Source organism: Phytophthora cinnamomi, assembly GCF_018691715.1.
Source record: "Phytophthora cinnamomi strain GKB4 chromosome Unknown Contig37, whole genome shotgun sequence".
NCBI classification, from domain to species: domain Eukaryota; phylum Oomycota; class Peronosporomycetes; order Peronosporales; family Peronosporaceae; genus Phytophthora; species Phytophthora cinnamomi.
In genome coordinates this window covers 1,529,216-1,552,179 of record NW_027150970.1, presented here as the reverse complement: position 1 = coordinate 1,552,179, position 22,964 = coordinate 1,529,216, and the positions used below count along the sequence as shown (strand labels likewise).

General features: G+C 57.9%; 3 protein-coding genes across 3 annotated transcripts; 1 reads left to right on the top strand and 2 right to left on the bottom strand.

Annotated features, from left to right (window-relative positions):
• Nucleotides 1-1,156: 1,156 nt before the first annotated feature.
• IUM83_11965 (Eukaryotic/viral aspartic protease) lies at nucleotides 1,157-2,534 on the top strand (the record flags this gene model as incomplete). Its single annotated transcript, XM_067936560.1, has 2 exons — nucleotides 1,157-2,457; nucleotides 2,525-2,534. 2 exons carry the CDS (start codon nucleotides 1,157-1,159, stop codon nucleotides 2,532-2,534), a joined length of 1,311 nt encoding a protein of 436 aa, XP_067792227.1.
• Nucleotides 2,535-8,033: 5,499 nt separating this feature from the next.
• Nucleotides 8,034-8,345, bottom strand: IUM83_11964 (uncharacterized protein; the record flags this gene model as incomplete). Its single annotated transcript, XM_067936559.1, has 1 exon — nucleotides 8,034-8,345. One exon carries the CDS (start codon nucleotides 8,343-8,345, stop codon nucleotides 8,034-8,036), a length of 312 nt encoding a protein of 103 aa, XP_067792228.1.
• Nucleotides 8,346-8,869: 524 nt separating this feature from the next.
• IUM83_11963 (uncharacterized protein) lies at nucleotides 8,870-10,750 on the bottom strand (the record flags this gene model as incomplete). The annotated part of the gene is made up of 2 exons (XM_067936558.1): nucleotides 8,870-9,367; nucleotides 9,578-10,750. 2 exons carry the CDS (start codon nucleotides 10,748-10,750, stop codon nucleotides 8,870-8,872), a joined length of 1,671 nt encoding a protein of 556 aa, XP_067792222.1.
• Between the last annotated feature and the right edge of the window lie 12,214 nt (nucleotides 10,751-22,964).

Below are 22,964 nucleotides of genomic sequence, written 5' to 3'. Positions count from 1 at the left end.
TGACATGGACATGGCACAGGCGCTCCTCCAACACTCGGTCGTCGCAAGTGTCGAGGAAATCCGCAACTTGGTCCTTCGCTTCGCGACCCGCGTTCTCGAACTGGAATCCAGCGCTGCACGCGTATCCTTTCAGTCTGTTGAGGTAGTCATGTGGGAGAGTGCCTCAGGAAAACGCAGAAGTTGCCGCCGATGAGGCAAGATGACGCGATGGATGGAGTGTGACGCGGGCGACTCCGACGATAAGGTCCACTGAGCGGGGATGCGACATGACGCCTGAGTCTGACCCCTCCGCGGTATCAGGGCCGATCTGGCGCCGAACTCGCCGCCCGTCTATGTACAACCCCGTCACTCAGACCCCGTCACACGGGACCCGTGATTACGGGCCATGAACCAGGTTGAAGATCAGTTGCGTGAAGCACGCCGGAAGCAGGGTTAGGTACAGAACGAGTGGTTAGACAGCTAGTAGCCAGTGACCAGGACATAGAATAGGTAAGGCTCAGTCCCGAAACGTCTCTGAACCACAAAAACCTCCCATCTTCTACGTTCAGGGGAACCACCAAGCGCCGGCAAGTCGAACCACAAGGAACACGTCCCCCCCCCCCCCCCCCCCCCACGACGCTTGCTGACTCGGTTCTCACCCCTTTCAACCCCGTGCCTAACAGGAGGGCACGTTAAACTATACCGTTTACGGCGCGCCCGATAACGCGCTGACCAAGACGAATGACCGCACTGGCCTGATAACCGCCGTGCACAAGACCGCGTAGGACTGATAACGCCACGCAAGCCCGAGGAAACGCCGGCCCGATAACACCGCATGCCCAAGGGATTTGACACGCCTACGTCCGAGCAGGGTGTCACCCGGAACCGCCCAACTCAGGTGGTTGCCGATAAGATCTACAAGTGCCTCCCCGAAGATCCGCTACTCATAGGACCGGGAACTAGCCCGACACGACCCCGATTGGACGTGCAGGGTTTGTGTGAGGATGAACTTACAGTAACTTACAGTTTTCTGTAAGGGAGCTACTCCACAATGGTGCTGCGACCCGGGAGTACTACTTCGAATGACGGGGTAACGATCAAGCAAGCATCTGAGGCAGGTGCTCCGTCGGTTGGAAGGTCGCCGAACGCAAGTGAGCACAGAAAGAGACCTGACGCGTTGTGGAGCTCGGAGGAAACCTTCACGACAGGCGATGGGGCCAGCGAAAATCAAGAGGGATACGAAGAACAGTTTGCCGTTCCCGGCGTGGCTCCCCATGGGGGAGACGCGAAGGACCACGGCTTGCGTCGTGGTCCTACCGGTCCGAAGCCTGAAAAGGCTGAAGACCGACAACCATCCCCCATCAAGGCCATCGCCAAGCGCAAATCGCTCAAGAAGAAGAAGAAGAAGAAGAAGAAGAAGCTGCGTGCGCCGGATTCGGCAGATGAATCGCTGTCCAAGCCGCAAAGCAAGGACACGGGACGCAAGTACACCGCTGCGGAGATGCGTCACGTCCTGGCCCACACAGGACTGTTTCGGCTGTTGGAGCGTGATCCGATCCTGAGCTTTATCAAGCCCAAGCTGATGAGCGAGTTCACGGGCCCATTCCTTGCGCCAGACTTCGACAGCCTCACAAGTGTCATGCGTGCAGCGCCGACGTTCTTCGAGATGCTACGTGAATCCGTCTTTGGGTTGGGCGCCTTGGAGGTGGAGAAGGTGTACGATTGGGATCGTGAGGTCTGGACGCGCACGATCCAAGACATGCTGGAACCCCTGACGGTTCTGGCGGGATCCGTCGAGCGCGAAGGCACTCCATCCGTGATGGACCCGGCTCCGGCGTCGTCGACGACGCCGTCACCCCCGCCTCGATACCAGTCGAGCGTGGACTCCGACAGCAGACTTAAGTCGCCTATGCGCATGTCCATGAATCGGCCGCCGCGAGTCATGCAACTTGCTGATGTGCCAGCGCGTGCAGCTCCTTCGACGACCTCGGCAGAGGCGATCCCCAAGACACTGGAAGACGCTATTATCCGAATCATGCGGACGACGGCGATGCGCACGCCAAGCCCCCATGCGTCAGCGGCTCCCTCCGAGTTACCGCCGCCAACGCGTCCCGCGCCAACGACGGTGCCGCACCCAGAGGTGGTCGACGTCGCCATGAAGTCTGTCAGTTCACACTCCACATCGGAGTCTGAATCTCGACGAGACGTGGACGATAACCCCGACGATCTGTTCGACTTGGACATCGGGACACACGGAAATGCTGCAGCGGTCTCCACGGCGACGACCGGCCCGGGCATCACACGAGTTCGCCTCTCGGCGTCTTCCGAGCTGAAGGAGTTTCAGGGACGAGATGCTAGTGAGGAGGAGGCCCGGGTGTGGCTAAATCGTCTGAAATCTGCAGCTCGCCGCGACAGAATGACAGGAGAAGAAGTTTGCGGGCTATTCAGCGACCTGATGAACGGCCACGCGCGCCAATGGTACCTCCAGCTTCCGAAGAAGGTCAAGAAGTCATGGTCGGAGCTGATTGAACAATTTCTCATCCAGTATTGTGTGAAAGGGGTGTCGATGGCGAGTCGGTACTATCATGTGATGGAGCGCCCCGACGATACTCCGCTGGACTACTTGTACTGGCTCAATGTCGCTGGTCTGCTAGCCAACATTCCGTACGCCGATCGCACAGCAGAGGAGAAGCGAGAGCACATCAAACACTTCGTCAAGACGCTGAGTACTCATGAGCAAGAGTTCGCCTCGCGACTCACCCTGATGGAAGTCCCAGACTTCGTAGCATTGAAAAAAAAGCTGCGTGCCCGGCAACGTAGGATGGTCCACCAGAAGAAAGCGTTTTTCGGCTCGAACAAGTTCCGTCAGAAGGCACCGACGCCACCACCCAAACCGGCTCGAGCGGTCCATGCGGTTCAAGCCGCGCCGGACGAGCATGACTCGGGACGAGAAAGTCCGACGACGACGATCGCCTGTACGACCAGGACGAGGAGGAAGAAGAGCGGGCCAAACGGTTCGTCACCGGCCAGACACCATCCGCCGAGGCCCCACGTCGCAATCTCGACTCGGAAGACTCGGGACATGGGACATGATTGTCGGCGATGCCGTCACTGCGGATCGCGTCGCCACGACGATGGAGATTGTTGGCGTCTTTGACGTGCCAGAAATATGGAGATCACCATCCGACGCACCGGTGCTTAAAAGTGTGCTAGGCCAGCGGTGATGTGTATGACGCCGGGGAATGCCCGTTCAAAGTAATCTTCAACCATCTTCGCCAGGGGTTTGATCCGCACAAACACTCGGGAATGCTGCCTCCGACAGCCGAGAAGATGTTAAACTAGGTCGCTCGTTGGCTTGGAAACCAGTACGAGATGAGCGCCCTGTATCCGTCTATGCATAAGTGGCCAAGAAGTCGCAAGAGGTGGTTAGCGAGAGCCCGACTTCCCTGAATGATAATATATTTGAATCCAACCTGGAACGTACCACGCGAGAACGCGCACCCCGAGTTTCAGCTATCCGACGTACGACGGACGATGAGTTCACGCGGGTGCCGCCCCTGGACGAGATAGACTTGCAACCAGGAGAACGACGCGGATACTGGAAACACTACGCGCAGCACAAGTGGTACAAACACGCCAAGATTCACGGGAAATTGGACATTCGCCGCGCCGTGCTGCTGCTTGATACAGGAGCCGAGGTGTCCATTCTGGACACCACCGTTGCTCATGAGGTAGGCTGCCTTATCGAGACGGACATCACGCAAGCGTGTGTGGGAATCCGCGATGATACATATTACACAGTGAGGAGAGCGAGAGTCAAAATTACCTTGGCTGGGAACTTGGTGTACTACATGCACCTGCGGGTCGGAGACTTGGATGTCCAACACGCAATCTTGGGGATGAACTTCACGGTGCCATTATATGGCACCGTGAAGTTCATCCCTTGAGTCGGAAATGGCCGTGCTGCCGGATCTCTCGTTGACGGTCGAGGTGAAGATCGAAGACCTGAAGGTCGGAACACCGAGCAGAGAGTCGACCGAAGAAGTCGCGCGACAAGAAGATTGTCTGAGCCAGATCATTTGGAAGAGACGGAGGTGGCTGATCGGGAAGGGACACGCCCTGCCGCCCGCGGCCGTGGGCGTCGTTTGCTATATCGACGTCGTGACGCGAAACCAATAGCTGAATGCGTTCGGAAGATGCTGCCGCAATTCAGACAGAAGGTGGCGGAGTTGATCAAGCGGCTCCTCAACGCAGGCATGATCCAGACGTCGAAGTCGCCATGGGCGTCACCAATCGTCGTGATTGTGAAGAAAAACGGGGTCGACTTCCGGCTCTGCATAAACTATCGCCTAGTCAACGGACTCACGCAGCTGATGATCTACCCCATGGCCCTCGTCAATGCCTTGTTGGAAGACTTGGACAAGCACCTGTGGTACTGCTCCCTCGACATGGCCAACGGGTTCTGGGTTGTCCTCATGACTGACCGGGCTCGGCTCTTATCGGCCTTTATTACGCCGATGGGCCTGTTTGAATGGCTGCGGATGCCTTTCGGCCTGTGTAACGCACCGCAAATATACCAGCGACGTCTGGACAACGCGCTCTACGGGTTCCTCAAGCTGTCTCCGTACAGCACCACCTGGGACGTCTTTGAAGACGGAAAACCAGAGGCCCCAGGGATCCTCTCCGTCTTGGGAAGGAGGTCATACATCCATGATATCCTGATTGGCGGTACGTCGTGGGACGACCTGTGCGAGAAAGGCGAGCGTTTGCTGGACGTCTGCGAACGGTGGCACTTGTCCACCAGCGTCGAGAAGAGTGAGTGGGGCGTATCCCGGGTCGACTACCTGGGCCATAAAGTGTCAAAGCAGGGTCGCCAGGCGAAGCCCAAGAATCTCGAGTCGCTCACGACGTTGGAGTTTCCACGCACGCTCAAGGGGCTGCGGCCGTTCCTGGGTAGTTTCAACTACTACCACCGGTTCATCGCCGACTTCGCGATATACGCGACAGCGCTGTACTCGCTCACGGAGACGGACTTCGACAACTGTGCGGCAAGGCCGGAAGCGCGCGAACAAGAGAAATGGATCCACGCGATGCGGGCCTTTGACGTGCTCAAAACAAAGTTCGCCGAGACCCCGATGTTGAAGCACTTTACGAGTCGAGATCCCGTCGTAATCGTATATGCCTCCGACTGGGCTATCTCAGGTGTTCTCGCTCAGATCCGTGACGAAGTGTGCATGCCGGTGAAATTCGTCAGTCGCACGCTGAAGCCAACGAGTTGAAGTACTGTGTCGTCGAGAAGGAAATTTTGGCCTTGTTGCACGTCCTGCGTGAATGCTATACGATGCTGGCCGACCGGCCGATCCGTGTCTTGACCTGCCATAGGACGCTCGCTTGACAATTCCGATCCAAAGGTCTCCCAGGCCGACTTTCACAGTGGGTCGCGGTCCTTTCGCCGTGGAAGCTCGAGATCATTCGTTCCACGAAGCGAGAAGAGGAGATCCCGGGCACTCTGGCTGCAAGAATCACGCCCCGGACGTTCGTCGATACCGATCTCGAGGAAATCGCCCCACGGAAACGCGCGTCAAAGGGGGCCGTTATCCCGGTTCCAGTGATAACACACGACGACGGACTTCACGTCATGACCTTTGACGGCTCCGCTAAGGTCAAGCGAGAAGGCGGTGCTTTCTGCGCAGTGGTCTGGAAGTTGCCTGGCTGGGAGGTCGTGCAAGCGACATCCGGTTACGCGATGGACCTCACCGTCAACGAGGCCGAGTACCAGGGGTTGCTCCTCGGGTGCTCACTCCTGGAGGGAGTGAATAGCATCGCACGACTGGTGTTCGGCGTGGACTCCAACTTCATCATCCGACAGATGCGAGACGAGACGGAGTGCAAGTCACCGGGGCTCAAACTTCTGCGTCAACGAGCCCAAAACGCGTTACACGCCTGGACGCGTTATGAGCTCTTGCATGTGCGTTGAGACTGGAATTGCGAGCGCCGACATGCTGGGCGGGTAGGCTCTACAGCGACAAGGCGGCCGGATTTCTCACGGTCCGGACGAGATCCAAGACTTGGAGACGCTGAACCATCTGGGAGAAGTCATCTGGCCCCAGGCACTAAGCCCCGAGGCGGAAGCTCGCGCTGACCCCGTCTCGGATGACCATGACATAGACAACCATGTCCCGGACCAACCCGAGTGTGACGAGATACGGCCAAACGACATGGATGCGAGACGTCGGACGACACCTGCCGTCGCAGTAATGACGCGTTCAGCTGCAGCGCAAGCGACAGCCAACGGGAATTGGACCCCAGAAGTCTTGCAAGAGCTCGTAGTACAACGGCTTCGTCTAGGGCGCATTCGTGTCGCGCAGGACGAAGAAGTCTGGATTGCGAACTTGAAGAACTATCTGAACAGCGACATTGGGGACCTCTCCAGACGCGAACCGAAGGACTGCCAGAAAATTGCTCGCCAGTCCGAGGAAGGCGAAGGTGGCCTCCTATATTACTGCGCGAGGAGCGACGAGTCTGCCGAAGACCGCGACACGCTGGCGAAACTGGTTATTCCCGAGACGCTCCGCGACGACGTCCTCCATCGCTATCATGCGAGCTTGGAGGGGGGGGGGGCACCAGGGCATAGGCCGCACTTACCAGAGCGTGCGACACCACTTCCATTGGCCCGGGATTTTCCGGAGTGTCCAGTGCTACGTCGGGAAATGCCCCGACTGCGAGACGGGGAAGGGCCGACCCAGTATCCAAGATGAATCCCCAGGCAACATCGTCGCGACGCACCCCTTCCAAGCCATCGCCATGGACCATATCCCGTTGCTGCCCGTGTCCTACAAAGGCAATACGGAGTTGTTAGTGTGGGTAGACCTGTTCACGGTTTTTGTCATCGTGAAAGCGAACGCGTCACGAACCGCACAGACGGTGGGCGAGGCGTACGAGGAGGATGTCTTTAGGCGCTTTGGTATGAGCGAAGTAATCCGGCATGACCGCGAGCCGGGCTTCATGTCAGATTTTCTTCAAGGCGTTCAATAAGCTCATGGACCAGAGGCAGCGGGCGACGCTCGCCTATCGTCCTCAGGCCAACGGCGCTGCAGAACGCATGGTGCAGATGATCGCAAGAGCCATTAAGGTGTACATCACGGATGTCGACCAACGCGACTGGAACGAGTAAGCCGAGCACATTACCTTTGCGCTTAACACCCCGCATGATCGCACGAGGGACGAGACCCGATCTTCCTGGTGCACGGCTGGGACCCGCGGTCCACGTTGGAAGCTACGCTCGCGGTCGGGAATACGTCGCGGCGGGACGTCAAGGCCAAGCATTGGAGGCTGCGGATCCAGCGGCACTACCCAACGCGTACGCCGTACGCCTCGAGACTAGCGACACACCGTACCAGCCGTACCCCATAGCCCCCGTGTCCAAGCAGAAGCCAGTCCGAGAGTTCCGTCACGCCCGGACATGCACTTGACTGTCCCGTCGGGCGGGCCCTTTGACTTCGACGACGAATTCTTGCCGGATGATAGCTAGGAGAACAGGCGCAAGCTGGACGGCGACGTTTTTGATGTCAAAAACATCTCCGACGTGTGCGAGGGGAGAACCACTCGGTATGGGCGTGTGCAACGCGAGTTCGAGGTGAAGCGGCGAGCGTATCCGGAGACGACGTGGGTCGACGAGCTCGACCTTAACTACGGTAGACTGCTATATGAATTCCTGCGCGAGCGCACGGGACGTAACCGGTCCGAAGCGATGCGGCCGCACGAGAATGCGGAGGCGACGGTGGACTTAGGTGGGTGAGCACACAGGGGGGTGCGACGAAGTCGGCGGGGAGTCTGCCGACGGGAGGATGGGCGGAGATCCTCGTTTCTGGGAATGGCCGGGGACGAGGGGATGATTGAGGGCAGTCTAGTGGACCGGCCAGTTGGCCGAAGGTGGGGCGGCGGAGGGCCACCTCATACAAGATGTGAAAAGGGGAAGAGAAACAGAAGATGAGCTAGGGAGGAGAGACATGTTAAGATTATTGGCTACGGGAGCTAGGCGCTGCTAATTCGGCTCAAACCTGCTGGATGAACTTACCGTCAAGCCGAGGCAGGGAGTAAGCGGGGGGAGTGCGCGAAACCATGCACAGCACGCTCGCGTCCATCTCCGCCACGGTGAGCGGCGTCCTGTAGGAGCGCCGGCACGGCTCCCTGGCGTTGAGGCCGTCCAAGGCCTCTTGAAGCGTCGCGTGCTCGAAACCGGGGTACGAACGGCCGAGGCGGGAGCGGCTGGACATGAGGTGCAGCACTATCGGGTCCAGGATTACGTCCATGTCGGCGAGTCGGGAACGAAACAGCTCGACGACGAGCTGAATGACGCTGTTCATGTGCTCGCCGGTGTGCGAGCGACGCGAGTTGCGAGCCGTGCGCCATGCCTTCCACTCGGCCCCATCCACGCCTAGCTCGTGGGTAGCTTCCTAGTGAGTCTGAGCCCAGTACCCGACGTGGTGCCGGTAACGACGCAGGAACCGCTGGAATGACGCGTCGCCCGACGCGAAGGTGAGCCTCTACATGACCTGGGCCAGACAACGCCAAGGGCGCGTGGCATACAACGCAGCCACGCTGGCGGGCGTCACGAGCGCCTGGTTCCACGACGAAGGCGCTGGAACTTGACTGCGCGGTTGGATCCAGCCAGACGGTGGCAGGAACACGGTCCGGAGCTGCTGCGCGGAGACCCGCTGAAGCTGGAGATCTCGCACGGACTTGGGCCATGGACGAAAGCCGCGCTGCGTCCGCCCCAATGGTCCGCCCACGGGCGTAATTGCCGGCAAGAAGAACGGAGCAGCAGGTGCAGTCCTCGTCTGGACGCTGGCGACGGAGTCGGAGCTGGGGCTAGGAGACGGGGGAACCCTCATCGCTGGAACCGATAGCCTCGGAAGCAAACGCATTCCCCGGGCGCGCCGAACACCCTCGCGGGGAACCGGACGAGCGAACCCGGCCCGCCGAGGGCGACGAAGTGGTGGGACGTGAAGAGCTGGACGCATCCGACGAATGCGCCATGCTGGTAGAGCGCGCGGAGGACGCTGAGGAAGAGCACGACGCGTGTCGCCGCAAACGGCGACGCTTGACACGGGAGCTCCGCACGCGAGTCTCGCTGCCGGAAGACTCCGACGAGAAGAGCGTAGACCCCGGACGAGTCCGTGCGCGGGCCTTCTGGGACGTTGACGAAGAAGTCGGGGTGGTAGCCCCGGCCGACGACACTGAAGGGGTGGCAGAAGTCGCGGACGCGGCCGACGAGGCTCGAGCGGCCGCGCTGTCCGAAGCGGCGGTTCCCGTCACTGCCAGTGGCCGTTGGCTCCGTCGGCGCGAAGACGGACTGGGTCGTGAAGACGCTGGTGTAGAGGGGAAGCTAGTCACCGTAACTGAACTCGGGGCGCCGGTGAAGTCACCACGCCGCGCATCCCGCTTGGCTGGGATCGACGGGCGCCCACGGAAGACGCCCGGGAGGGGCGACGAGAGCCTGATGAACTTGGACCGGGCGGTGTTCGCGACAGAGCACGTGCTGCGGTCGTTCTTGGATCAGGGGATGCCTGCGGTTGGCGACTGGAACCCGACGCACTTGGATAAAAAGACGCCTGTGGCTGGCGACGTGGAGTACACGGACTTGGATCGGAAGGCGGTCCGGTGACGGGCCCGCCGAAACCGACGGCGAACCCGGTGGAGTGGAGCCCGCTTGAGCGGACGGCATGACCGGAGGCGGAGCGGACGCGACGCCCGACGCAGTGGGACCTCCAACCCCGGATACAGGGGACCCGGATACTTGGACGGGCTCGTTGACCGGGACGGGCATGGCGGCGCTCACGTCGGCGGCGACGGCCTCCATGTGCCTACCGAAGTCGGAGCTGTTGATACTGCCACTGGCGTAAGTGACAACATTGGCAAGACGGCTGGCCAGGAGGTCACGAATGCGTTGGGGGTCAAACGGCACCAGCCGATGGCGCGCCCATCGTGCTCGCGGGCGGCTTGGTAGACCTCGCCCTCCAACTCCACGACGCGGGTACTCAGATGACGCGTCCGCGGCGCCTTGCAGCTGCGACGACGTTCGTCGCATGTCAAGCCAGTCGTCTCGATACTGCTCAGCACGCGACACGACCTGAAACTCATCGGCTTGCGCACGGGTGGCCTCCGCCTCTGCAGCGACGCGGGCGGCCCCTGCATTGCTCACAGACCCCTCCAGATCCTGGATGCACGTGGCACTGCGCCGAAGTTCCTCAGCGTGGGCGACCAGCAGCGCGTTGACGCGTCGGAGGGCGTCATGCAGCGGCTGATTCAGGCGGCGCGTCGACTCGGCATCACCCTGGATCTGAGAGAGTGACTGGCGAACGGAGCGGAGCTCCTCAACGTGCATAATATGCTGCCGCTCGGAGGTCACCGACGTTTGGCGTGCTCGGTCGCGCTCTTCAGTGACCGCGGCCAGCTGGGCTTGGACGGTGGCGAGAGACACTTGGGCGTCAGTGAGCTGGGTTCGGGCGTCGTCACGCTCCGCACGCTCATCGAACAGCTGAGAGAGAGACACGGAGGGTACGGCCGGCAGGGACGACGTGAAGGAGAGCTGTGTCGTCAAGTCAGCGACGCGAGCACGCTCCGCGGCGAGCAGGTCTTGGAATGACTGGAATCCGTCCGCCAAGACCTGCTCCAGCACGCGATAGCGCGTCGCCAGGGTGGTGTAGCGATCCCCCTGCGCCCGGAGATCAATGATCTGCTCCCGGGGAGTAGTGTTCTCGTGCACCAGCCCCGTGCTTGGATGCTCCGCTCGAGCGTCACCATGCCGGCCTCGTAACCCTCGCGAGAGCGACGAAGGATACGGAGATTGCGGTCATGAAGGACCGACGCATGCGTGGCCAGCCCGGCATTCTGCGACGTCACGAGCACGAACCGCGCGCGGAGAACCTGGATCTCGTCTTACAGGGCCGTCGCGTCGGCAACGAGGGCGTTCACCAATGGGACAGGGGCGCCGGGATGCCGACGATCTCGTGGCCGGGGGTGCTCAAACGACGCGCTCCCATCCCACAGACGACGCAGCGGCCGGAGCCGAGATCCTCGGCGTTGATTACGGTCGCCCAAGTACGCGTACCGTCGTTGAACGAGATGGGGGCCAGGAGAACAAAGTACGCGCTACGGAAACAAGCGACACGGTGAAGCTAGTACCAAACGCCAGCCCGGGGCGAGTTTTGCAACACCGCACCCACCTGTGGAGTGCACGCGCGTGGCAGCGGGATGACTGTGGAAGAGCGCCCCGGGGAAACGCAAAAGCTGCCGCCGATGAGGCAAGACGACGCGATGGATGTGTAGTGGGGCTAACTTGACTCACTACTTTAGCTTACACGTTGCGCAACGTGTATGAGGAAGCGTAAGTACTTAGTAATTACTTAGGTTAATTATATCTGAATACACAAATATAAGTTAAACAAGAAGGGATTCCAAGTGACTTAGATTAGGTAAAATGAGAACTGTATTGCTTGTAAATTGATCTTCCTCTAAAATCTGCTAAAAACTGTTTATCATCTATGAAAGGGGTTGGCAGCGGCTGGCTGTCAGAGCCCCGCTAATATGCATGTCTCTGATTGGTAGAAAGATGCTGCTTTCTACCAATAGGATCTTTGGGTATGTGTGGACCACTCACTGTGGTGGTCCACTTCAATGTATCAATCGGTGTGTCTTACACCAAGGTGAGGAAGTATCCAAAACGTTTAACAGATAACCTGTCTGTTAAATTCACAAGTGGCTTGCAGCCACTTGTACGTTTAACCCCGTTACACCATCCCCCCCTTAAGGTTAGACGCGCGGGGTCCCCGCACGTCAATCTTTTGGAATTGACCATTCGTCAATTCTCCGCGTTTGGAGAAGAAATCCGCGCTCATTCAACGATGAGCGCGCCTCAAGAGAAGCCTTCTAAGTCGGTGGGGAGTCATCTCTCCATCGACGACTACTTCGAACGCCAGAAGGCGAAGTACGGCGACGTCGTCGACTTCGACGACGACGATGAAGATATGGAGGGCGAGGAGGACTCGCCCTCAAAGCGTAAAGACTCAGTGTCGAGCGAATCGCTCGACCCTCACGCCAAGAACGTTCGCCCGCGTGAAGGGGGCGAATCGGACGCTTCGAGTACGAAGCGTTCGCGTACTGAGAGCGATACCCCACTCGCTTCTGCTGGGGCTCTCAGTACTCCGCGCGCTGCTGCTGCAGCGCGTGATGTCAAAGCTCAAGGCTCTCCGCGCGATCCATGGATGCCGTCCGCGTCCGAGATCGCGGACCGGTATGGGAACTCGGTACCTCCGAATGAGGTGCCGCTGTACGTATGCAGCGCCATCAAAGATGACGTTGTGGCTGCCGAGCTGCACTTTGATGCGGAAACGCATCAAAGGCGCGATTACTACATCGGACTCTTTCATGAGCTCCGATGGTTTCAAAGCAAGAAGACCTCTTCTCGCAGCAAAGTGCCCGAATGGCAGGCACTTTGTCAAAGCTGGAACGCCTTTGTTGAAAACTTCAACAAGAGGCCGAGTGCTTACCGTGATCGGATTAAGCAGCGTGATCGCTTCGAGACGTACTCGAAGCGTGGAAAGCTGGAGCAACTTCATGTTGCTGCTGAGGAGGCAAATGTGCCGTGCGCTGTGCCCGAGGGCTTTCAGTGCACGAAGTGCTTAGGCGCGGTCCGCTTGAGCGACCGCGACCTGAACGGGTACACGTCGTTCCGTGTGCCCGAGAGTCTCAAAGAGCTCCGTGCTAAGTTCTTAGCAACGTGAGGGTTCGGGCGCTGGCGATGATCGCAGCGCTCGTGTTACTTCCGCTGTGCCAGCGCGTACTGCTCTTCGTACGCCCTCACCATTTCCGGAACGTCCTCCAGCAAGACGTTCCGCGGCTCCTATGTATCTCGATGGGGAGGAAATCCTCTCCAACGAATACGAAAACGAGCCCCTTGAGGGTTCGTTTTCGGGATACTATGGTCAACAATCCGCTCAACAATCCAGCGGGTTGAGCCGCTGGCGTCACGGATCGGCGGTGGCGGGGTGGGAACACGCCCGGGTATGATCAGCCCGGGCTGATCAGTATGCGCCTCTCCACGACCGGGTGACCGTCGTGGAGCGTCTGTAGGCGCTGAGTTCGCCGCCCTGAAACAGGAGCTGGCGAACCAGAAGGCCCAAGTCGCGGCGGTCTCGCAGACCGCCTCGAACATCCAGGTCGAGCTGGGGACCCAGATGAAGGGGTTGCTCCAGCGCGTCCGCGCGCTGGAGGAGAGGCTGCTCGTCGCCGAGGCCAAGTCCTCCGCTTCTGCCTCCGCTTCTGCCTCGGCTCCTGCCGAGGCTTCGGGTCAGCCGAGCTAGATGGCTCGTGCTGCAGGTATGGCTTCAGCCGTCCGACGTAAAAGGTCGGATGGAGGCGCATGCTAGACGGTATGTCTAGCGTGTATGCGTTGCCGTGCCGTGCCAACACAGTGAACGGCCCGATGAAGCGCGGAGCAAGCTTGCTTGCTCCGAAATCCGAAACTGCATGTCTAGGCAGATTTTGTGTAGCTAACAAAACTAATGAACCAACTTTAAATTCATTTGTGTTGCCTCTGCACGCATTGTCTGCGTTCAGCTTCTGTTGATCAACAGAAGCTGCTATTGTGTCTTGGACAAACCGAATTACGGCTTGTCTTTTGGTGATGAAAGTGATTGCATCCGGGCTGAAGTCATTCAGCTCGCTCTCCGCTAGAGGCCCGGCCTCTGCGTGGTTCTTTGTGGTGTCTGCGCCCTGCGCAGACCCGTGGTCGTTGGCCTTGTTGTTGGGGGAGTCTGCGCAGGGCGCAGGCCCATGTGGTTTGTTCATTGTTGCAGCTGACACTGCAAGTGTCAGCGGTTTTCTGCGGTTGCTGTATTGCAGTCGTAGATCCTCCCCCACTTAAAGTGGGAGCCATCACTCCGAGTAAACTCGGTAGGCGTGGATGCCGCATGGCATTCACGTAGAACGGTGTATGCTCTGTCGAGGCATGCACCGAGTTGTTGATGGCAAACTCTGCCATCGATAAGCACTCGCTCCAGTATTGGAATGAGTGAGCGTAGCTCTTCAACATATCGACGAGCACGCGATTCACGCGCTCGGTTTGACCGTCCGTCTGCGGATGATCCGCAGTCGACATGGAAAGCTGGCTCCCAAGAAGTGTAAACACTTCCCGCCACAGGTGCGCTGTGAAGCGCGGGTCTCTGTCCGACACGATGTCGGACGGCATGCCATGGTGTTTAAACACCATGTCGACGAGCAGACGGGCCGTCTGCTTCGCGGTCACCTCTGCTGGCACCGCAGCAAGATGTACCATCTTGCTGAAGCGGTCTACAAAGACCACAACACCGGTGTTCCCTCCGCTATCCGGGGGAAGACCAAAGATGAAGTCCACAGACATGGACTTCCAGCACTCCGACGGAGTCGGTAGTGATTGTAACGGAGCCTGCGCGAATGGCGCAGGCTTTACGCGTTGGCATACCTCGCAAGCACGGATGTACTTGCGCACCCACTTATACTGGTGGTGCCAGTAGAAGTCGCGCGTGAGAAGGACGTATGTCTTCTCACGTCCGAGATGCCCCGCAGTCGGGGCATCATGATACTCGTACATGATCCTGAGTCGCAGGTCATGGTCATTCGGCACGACAACGCGATCCGCGTTGTCGTCGACTGCATTATAAAGAAGCAGTCCGTCGTGCACACGAAAGCGGTGTGCACGCGCTCGAAGGTGCTTGGGCAGCTTCTGACGGGACTTGTCAGAAGGCGCTGTGCCATAGGCCAGCAAGAGTTTCGCGTCCGCGTCGTGCGCGTACGCGGCCTTCACGTCGTCCAACAGAGACGACGTGGGTGTGCTCGTTCGCATGGCGTCAATGGCATTGACGTCAGCAGCTTCTGCGTAGTCCGGCCGACGTGATAACGCGTCGGCCACCACGTTCAATCTTCCGGGTTTGTATTCGACCCGGAAGTTATACTCCGCAAAGAATGAGAGCCATCTCGCCATTCTTTGTGAAATGTGTGGCGACTTCACTGCGGTGCACAGTGAAGCATGGTCGGTGTAGACCACAAATGGTCTACTTCCAAGCAAATACACTCGGAACTTTGCGAGTGCATACTTCATGGCAAGGAGTTCCTTGTCATGCACCGGATAGTTGCGCTCAGCTGGCTTCAGCTGACGCGATTGGTAGTAGACGACACGATCACGACCCTCGTGATCGTGCTGCATCAACGCACATCCGATCGCGAAGTCGGATGCGTCACATACGACGTGAAATGGGCGATCTTGGTCAGACACTGTCAATATCGGCGCCTCAGTCAAGCCCCGCTTGACTGCATCGAATGCCTTTTTCCAATCGGTTGTCAACTTCCACACAGCTTCTTTCTTGAGAAGCTGTGACAGCGGGCGGATCGTGCCCGCATAGTCCTCCACGTACTTGCACAAGTACGTGGCCAAGCCAAGGAACTGCCTCAGTTCCTTGACACTTGAAGGCGTTGGCCATTCATTGATCACTCTGACCTTTTCCGGGTCAGGGCGAACACCATTCTTCCCTACGAGACACCCGAGGACGGGTATCTCGCTCGCCCCGAAGATACACTTCTTCAGGTTCGCGTAGAGCTTATGCTTTCGCATAAGCTCAAGTAGCTTCGGGAGATGCACCCTGTGCATCTCTACGTCGGTCTTCCCGTCCACAGCCCGGCTGTGGATGAACGCATCATCGAAGTAGCTCGGTGCGAAGTCACGCACCGAGCGCAACAAGTGCGTTACGCACCTGTTGAAAGTCGCAGGGGCGTTCTTAAGCCCCCGTGGCATTACTAGCCATTCCCAGAGCATGCCGCTTGGCGTGCTCACTGCCGTGAGAGGGATATCGCTCTCACGCATTAGGATTTGATAAAATCCATCTCGCAAGTTGAGAGCACTGTAAACGGTGCTCCCGGCCATCGAATCGATGATAACATCTTTTCGCGGTATCGGCGTCTGCGCCGGTACCGTCGCATCGTTCAGCTTGTTGTAGGCATGAACGATGCGCCATCCGCCCTGTGGCTTCTTGACACAGAACGTCGGAGCACTGTGCGGGGACTTTGATTCCCGCACTTGTCTCTTTGCGACGACTTTCAAAGAAGTCGTCGATTGCTTTTACTTGCTCTCGCGGCAGTGGCCACTGCCGCGTGACACAGTACTTCGTGCCCGGCACGAGATCAATCTCGTGCTGAATACCCTTATCCTGCGGAAGCTCCGCAGGAATCTCTTCCGGGAGTACGTCTTTGTACTCCCTTAACAATTCGTAATAGGGACTCGACTTCAGCGAGTCCCAACCTTGTTCCTCGAAGCGCTCTCGCTTCGTCTTCGCACCGAGAGTGTCTTCACTCTCAGTGGTACTTCCCAGGAAGAGCTGCCTCAGCTCTTCGTTCTCGCTCTCCGTTCTTTCGGTGTCCGAAAGTACGCAGACCTGCTCGATGCGTCCATCGTGCAAGTCGCGCGTGAAGCGCTTCCAGCTCATGCCTGGAAGCGAAGTCAACTCTGACGCCCTCGTCGGAGGACTAGCGAGTTCCCTCTCACGATACTGGAATCCAGTATCGGTGCGCGTCAAGACGCTTAGCGTCTTGACATTCGGCGTCACCGCCCCAGTCTGCTCTCTTGTTGCGTCTCGGTCCCGGACCGAGACTTGCGCAGCGTTTTCCGCATGCGCCGCCTTCTTGTTGTGCGGAGCCTGGCACTGCACAGTTGTTCTTCTGGTCCAGGCCCGGTCGTGGACAGTTTTCGCCGGCGGACCCTGTCTGCGGGCGCGCGATATCAAGCCCAGCTTGATCGCATAGCGCTTCGTCGTGCAGCCCGGCTGCACGACAGCATGCAAATTGCGTCAGTGCGGTACGTTTGCAACCGTCCGCACTGTTTGCAGCGTCAACTCCTGGAGTTGACACGCCTTTGTCACCTCGACGCCATTCATTGGCGGAGCCCTCACGACCGAGGGTGCGTCGGCTCCCGGAGCCGACGCGTCGTCGTCGACCTGACCTCTTCGGTTCAGGGACTGTCCCTTACACGCTTGAACGTGGGTATTGGTTCCTGGAACCAACACATCTTTTTTTCTTCCGACGTCGGCAGCATTGCCGACGTTGGTCTCACTTGTGCGCGACCTCGCGCACTTCTTGGGCACTCCGGGACAGCAGCATTAAGCGCTGTCTCGACTGGTGAGCCGCGCGCACCTGCTGGTGCGTGCGCTGCGGTAACAGGTCCATCGCTCTCCGTTCCGCTGTCGCGACCGAAGCGCACGCGCGTGCGCTTCTTTCAGGCTATTACCGGATCATGCCGGGCAAGCCACGGCATGCCCATTACTACGTCGAACTTATCGTCCAGGCCCAGGACGATAAAGTGTTCGACAAACACTCGTTGTTTGTACGAGAAGCGCACGTTCACGACGCGCTTCTCGGTCTTCACGATGGCACCTGTTGCCAGTCGTACCTCCAGAAGACTTCGAGGTGTATCTACCTCCTCGGAGTCAAGTCTCGGCAGAGCTTCGTAGTCGAACAAAGTTGTTCGACGCGCCTGAATCTACCAAAGCTCGAAGAGAGTCACTCGCTCTCTTCGAGTAAACCTCTCAAGATGACTAGGTTCGGCCTGTCATCTTGTTTCTGCAGTGAGAGCTGGTCTCACTGGGGCTGCAGTCCTCAGTGTCGCGTGACCGATGTCGGCACGCGCGACTGCATTACCAGTAGGGCGCCCCGCGCCTACTGGATGTTCGCGTTTTTTGTTGGTCTGCGGCGATGCCTAGCATCGCCACGACGGCCACCTCCAGGGGTCATGGGAGCTGTACACTCCCGTGCAAAGTGACCGATCCTTCCGCAACGGAAGCATCGAACGTTACCTCCCTGCTGCTGGTAACCAGCAGTTGTTGCGTTCGAGAGGTCCATTGGTTCCGGACCTCCGTCCTCGCTACCGGGCGCGGTTGCGGCCTCGGTACGTTTACATGGAGTTTAGCTTGCCGCAGGCTAAACTCTTCTTGTATGGCAAGGGTGATTGCAGCTTCAAGAGTACTCGGGTACTCTCGGAAGAGATAGGTCTTCACAGGCCCATCTCTAAGCCCCTTCACGAACGTGACGACCTTGGTCGCCTCGTCAATCGGGTTAGTCACGATATTTGATACCAAATATCGTGCGCGCTGCGCGTAAGCATGGACGTCATGCTTACCCTGCTGAAGGTCGAGGAACTCCGCCCTCGACCGGAACTCGTTTTGCGGGGGCTCAAACGCTTGTTTGAGCTCCTCTTTGAACACTTCGTACGTGCTGAAGCACGTAGGATCGGAGAGTCGGCGTCCATACGCCCAACTCCTTGCGCGTCCGCCAAGGCAGGACATGGCGAACGCGACCGTCGACAGCGGGTCGACGATGCGTCGAGCCGCTATGGCTGTGTCGAGCTCGACAAGCCATCGGAGGAGAGGCTCGCCCTCTCTTCCCACGTAATTGTTTACGCTCAACTTTAATGGTTGAGCACGCGGTGTCGTCCCTGACGACGCCGTCACTGAGGAAGCAGCATCGCGCTGCTCCTTCATGATGAACCCCAGAGCAACACCATGTTGCTCCGTCGGCGATAGCGTACGCAGCATTGTAGCTATCGCCGCTTCTCCAATGACTGTTGACAGTCGTTGGAGGGCCTCCCACTCTGGGTCAGACAGGTGGGGGCAGTCTGCGCGTGCAACATGCGTTGCAGGCGTATTGGAGCTCTCCATGGGCACCTCCGTGCTCATGGGGTTCTCGGCTCCGCGTTCGTACACCGCGTACGAACGTCAAGCAGTCGGTCGTTGGACGGACTACAAAGTGCTACCAGGTGGAGTGGGTCTAACTTGACTCACTACTTTAGCTTACACGTTGCGCAACGTGTATGAGGAAGCGTAAGTACTTAGTAATTACTTAGGTTAATTATATTTGAATACACAAATATAAGTTAAGTAAGAAAGGATTCCAAGTGACTTAGGTTAGGTAAAATGAGAACTGTATTGTTGTAAATTGATCTTCCTCTAAAATCTGCTAAAAACTGTTTATCATCTATGAAAGGGTTGACAGCGGCTGGCTGTCAGAGCCCCGCTAATATGCATGACTCTGATTGGTAGAAAGATGCTGCTTTCTACCAATAGGATCTTTGGGTATGTGTGGACCACTAATTGTGGTGGCCCACTTCAATGTATCCATTGGTGTGTCTTACATCAATGTGAGGAAGCATCTAAAACCTTTAACAGATATTTATCTGTTAAACCATAAGTGACAAATGTCATACACAAGTGACAGTTGTCACTTGTGACCGTTATCGTGCACAAGTGACTGTTGTCACTTGTGTGTGTAACCCCGTTACACTGGACCAGAAGAACAACTGTGTGCGGAGCCCGGCTCCGCACAACAAGAAGACGGCGCAAGCGGAAAACGCTGCGCAAGTCTCGGTCCGGGACCGAGACGCAACAAGAGCAGTCTGCTGGGTAGACTGCGGAGGTGACGCCGAATGTCAAGACGCTAAGCGTCTTGACGCGTACCGATACTGGATTCCAGTATCGTGACATGGAACTCGCTAGTCCTCCGACGACGGCGTCGGAGTTGACTTCGCTTCCAGCCATGAGCTGGAAGCGCTTCACGCACGACTTGCACGATGGACGCATCGAGCAGGTCTGCGTTCTTTCGGACAGCGAAAGAACGGAAAGCGAGAGCGAAGAGCTGAGGCAGCTCTTCATGGGAAGTACCACTGAGAGTGAAGACACTCTCAGTGCGAAGACGAAGCGAGAGCGCTTCGAGGAACAAGGTTGGGACTCGCTGAAGTCGAGTCCCTATTACGAATTGTTAAGGGAGTACAAAGACGTACTCCCGGAAGAGATTCCTGCGGAGCTTCCGCAGGATAAGGGCATTCAGCACGAGATTGATCTCGTGCCGGGCACGAAGTACTGTGTCACGCGGCAGTGACCACTGCCGCGAGAGCAAGTGAAAGCGATCGACGACTTCTTTGAAAGTCGTCGTAAAGCAGGACAAGTGCGGGAATCAAAGTCCCCGCACAGTGCTCCGACGTTCTGTGTCAAGAAGCCACAGGGCGGATGGCGCATCGTTCATGCCTACAACAAGCTGAACGATGCGACGGTACCGGCGCAGACGCCGATACCGCGAAAAGATGTTATCATCGATTCGATGGCCGGGAGCACCGTTTACAGTGCTCTCGACTTGCGAGATGGATTTTATCAAATCCTAATGCGTGAGAGCGATATCCTCTCACGGCAGTGAGCACGCCAAGCGGCATGCTCTGGGAATGGCTAGTAATGCCACAGGGGCTTAAGAACGCCCCTGCGACTTTCAACAGGTGCGTAACGCACTTGTTGCGCTCGGTGCGTGACTTCGCACCGAGCTACTTCGATGATGCGTTCATCCACAGCCGGGCTGTGGACGGAAGACCGACGTAGAGATGCACAGGGTGCATCTCCCGAAGCTTACTTGAGCTTATGCGAAAGCATAAGCTCTACGCGAACCTGAAGAAGTGTATCTTCGGGGCGAGCGAGATACCCGTCCTCGGGTGTCTCGTAGGGAAGAATGGTGTTCGCCCTGACCCGGAAAAGGTCAGAGTGATCAATGAATGGCCAACGCCTTCAAGTGTCAAGGAACTGAGGCAGTTCCTTGGCTTGGCCACGTACTTGTGCAAGTACGTGGAGGACTATGCGGGCACGATCCGCCCGCTGTCACAGCTTCTCAAGAAAGAAGCTGTGTGGAATTGGACAACCGATTGCCAAAAGGCATTCGATGCAGTCAAGCGGGGCTTGACTGAGGCGCCGATCTTGGCAGTATCTGACCAAGATCGTCCATTTCACGTCGTATGTGACGCATCCGATTTCGCGATCGGATGCGCGTTGATGCAGCACGATCACGAGGGTCGTGATCGTGTCGTCTACTACCAATCGCGTCAGCTGAAGCCAGCTGAGCGCAACTATCCGGTGCATGACAAGGAACTCCTTGCCATGAAGTATGCACTCGCAAAGTTCCGAGTGTATTTGCTTGGAAGTAGACCATTTGTGGTCTACACCGACCATGCTTCACTGTGCACCGCAGTGAAGTCGCCACACATTTCACAAAGAATGGCGAGATGGCTCTCATTCTTTGCGGAGTATAACTTCCGGGTCGAATACAAACCCGGAAGATTGAACGTGGTGGCCGACGCGTTATCACGTCGGCCGGACTACGCAGAAGCTGCTGACGTCAATGCCATTGACGCCATGCGAACGAGCACACCCACGTCGTCTCTGTTGGACGACGTGAAGGCCGCGTACGCGCACGACGCGGACGCGAAGCTCTTGCTGGCCTATGGCACAGCGCCTTCTGACAAGTCCCGTCAGAAGCTGCCCAAGCACCTTCGAGCGCGTGCACACCGCTTTCGTGTGCACGACGGACTACTGCTTTACAATGCAGTCGACGACAACGCGGATCGCGTTGTCGTGCCGAATGACCATGACCTGCGACTCAGGATCATGTACGAGTATCATGATGCCCCGACTGCGGGACATCTCGGACGTGAGAAGACTTACGTCCTTCTCACGCGCGACTTCTACTGGCACCACCAGTATAAGTGGGTGCGCAAGTACATCCGTGCTTGCGAGGTATGCTAACGCGTAAAAGCCTGCGCCATTCGCGCAGGCTCCGTTATTAATCACTACCGACTCCGTCGGAGTGCTGGAAGTCCATGTCTGTGGACTTCATCTTTGGTCTTCCCCCGGATAGCGGAGGGAACACCGGTGTTGTGGTCTTTGTAGACCGTTTCAGCAAGATGGTACATCTTGCTGCGGTGCCAGCAGAGGTGACCGCGAAGCAGACGGCCCGTCTGTTCGTCGACATGGTGTTCAAATACCATGGCATGCCGTCCGACATCGTGTCGGACAGAGACCCGCGCTTCACAGCGCACCTGTGGCAAGAAGTGTTTACACTTCTTGGGAGCCAGCTTTCCATGTCGACTGCGGATCATCCGCAGACGGACGGTCAAACCGAGCGCGTGAATCGCGTGCTCGTCGATATGTTGAAGAGCTACGCTCACTCGTTCCAAAACTGGAGCGAGTGTTTGTCGATGGCGGAATTCGCCATCAACAACTCGGTGCATGCCTCGACCGGACATACACCATTTTATGTGAATGCCATGCGGCATCCACGCCTACCGAGTTTACTCGGAGTGGTGGCTCCCACTTTAAGTGGGGGAGGATCTACGACTGCAATACAGCAACCGCAGAAAACCGCTGACACTTGCACAGTGTCAGCTGCAACAATGAACAAACCACATGAGTCTGCGCAGGGCGCAGACTCCCCCAACAACATGGCCAACGACCACGGGTCTGCGCAGGGCGCAGACACCGCAAAGAACCACGCAGAGGCCGGGCCTCTAGCGGAGAGCGAGCTGAATGACTTCAGCCCGGATGCAATCACTTTCATCACCAAAAGACAAGCCGTAATTCGGTTTGTCCAAGACACAATAGCAGCTTCTGTTGATCAACAGAAGCTGAACGCAGACAATGCGTGCAGAGGCAACACAAATGAATTTAAAGTTGGTTCATTAGTTTTGTTAGCTACACTAAACCTGCCTAGACATGCAAGTTTTTGGATTTCGGAGCAAGCAAGCTTGCTCCGCGCTTCATCGGGCCGTTCACTGTGTTGGCACGGCACGGCAACGCATACACGCTAGACATACCGTCTAGCATGCGCCTCCATCCGACCTTTTACGTCGGACGGCTGAAGCCATACCTGCAGCACGAGCCATCTAGCTCGGCTGACCCGAAGCCTCGGCAGGAGCCGAGGCAGAAGCGGAGGCAGAAGCGGAGGACTTGGCCTCGGCGACGAGCAGCCTCTCCTCCAGCGCGCGGACGCGCTGGAGCAACCCCTTCATCTGGGTCCCCAGCTCGACCTGGATGTTCGAGGCGGTCTGCGAGACCGCCGCGACTTGGGCCTTCTGGTTCGCCAGCTCCTGTTTC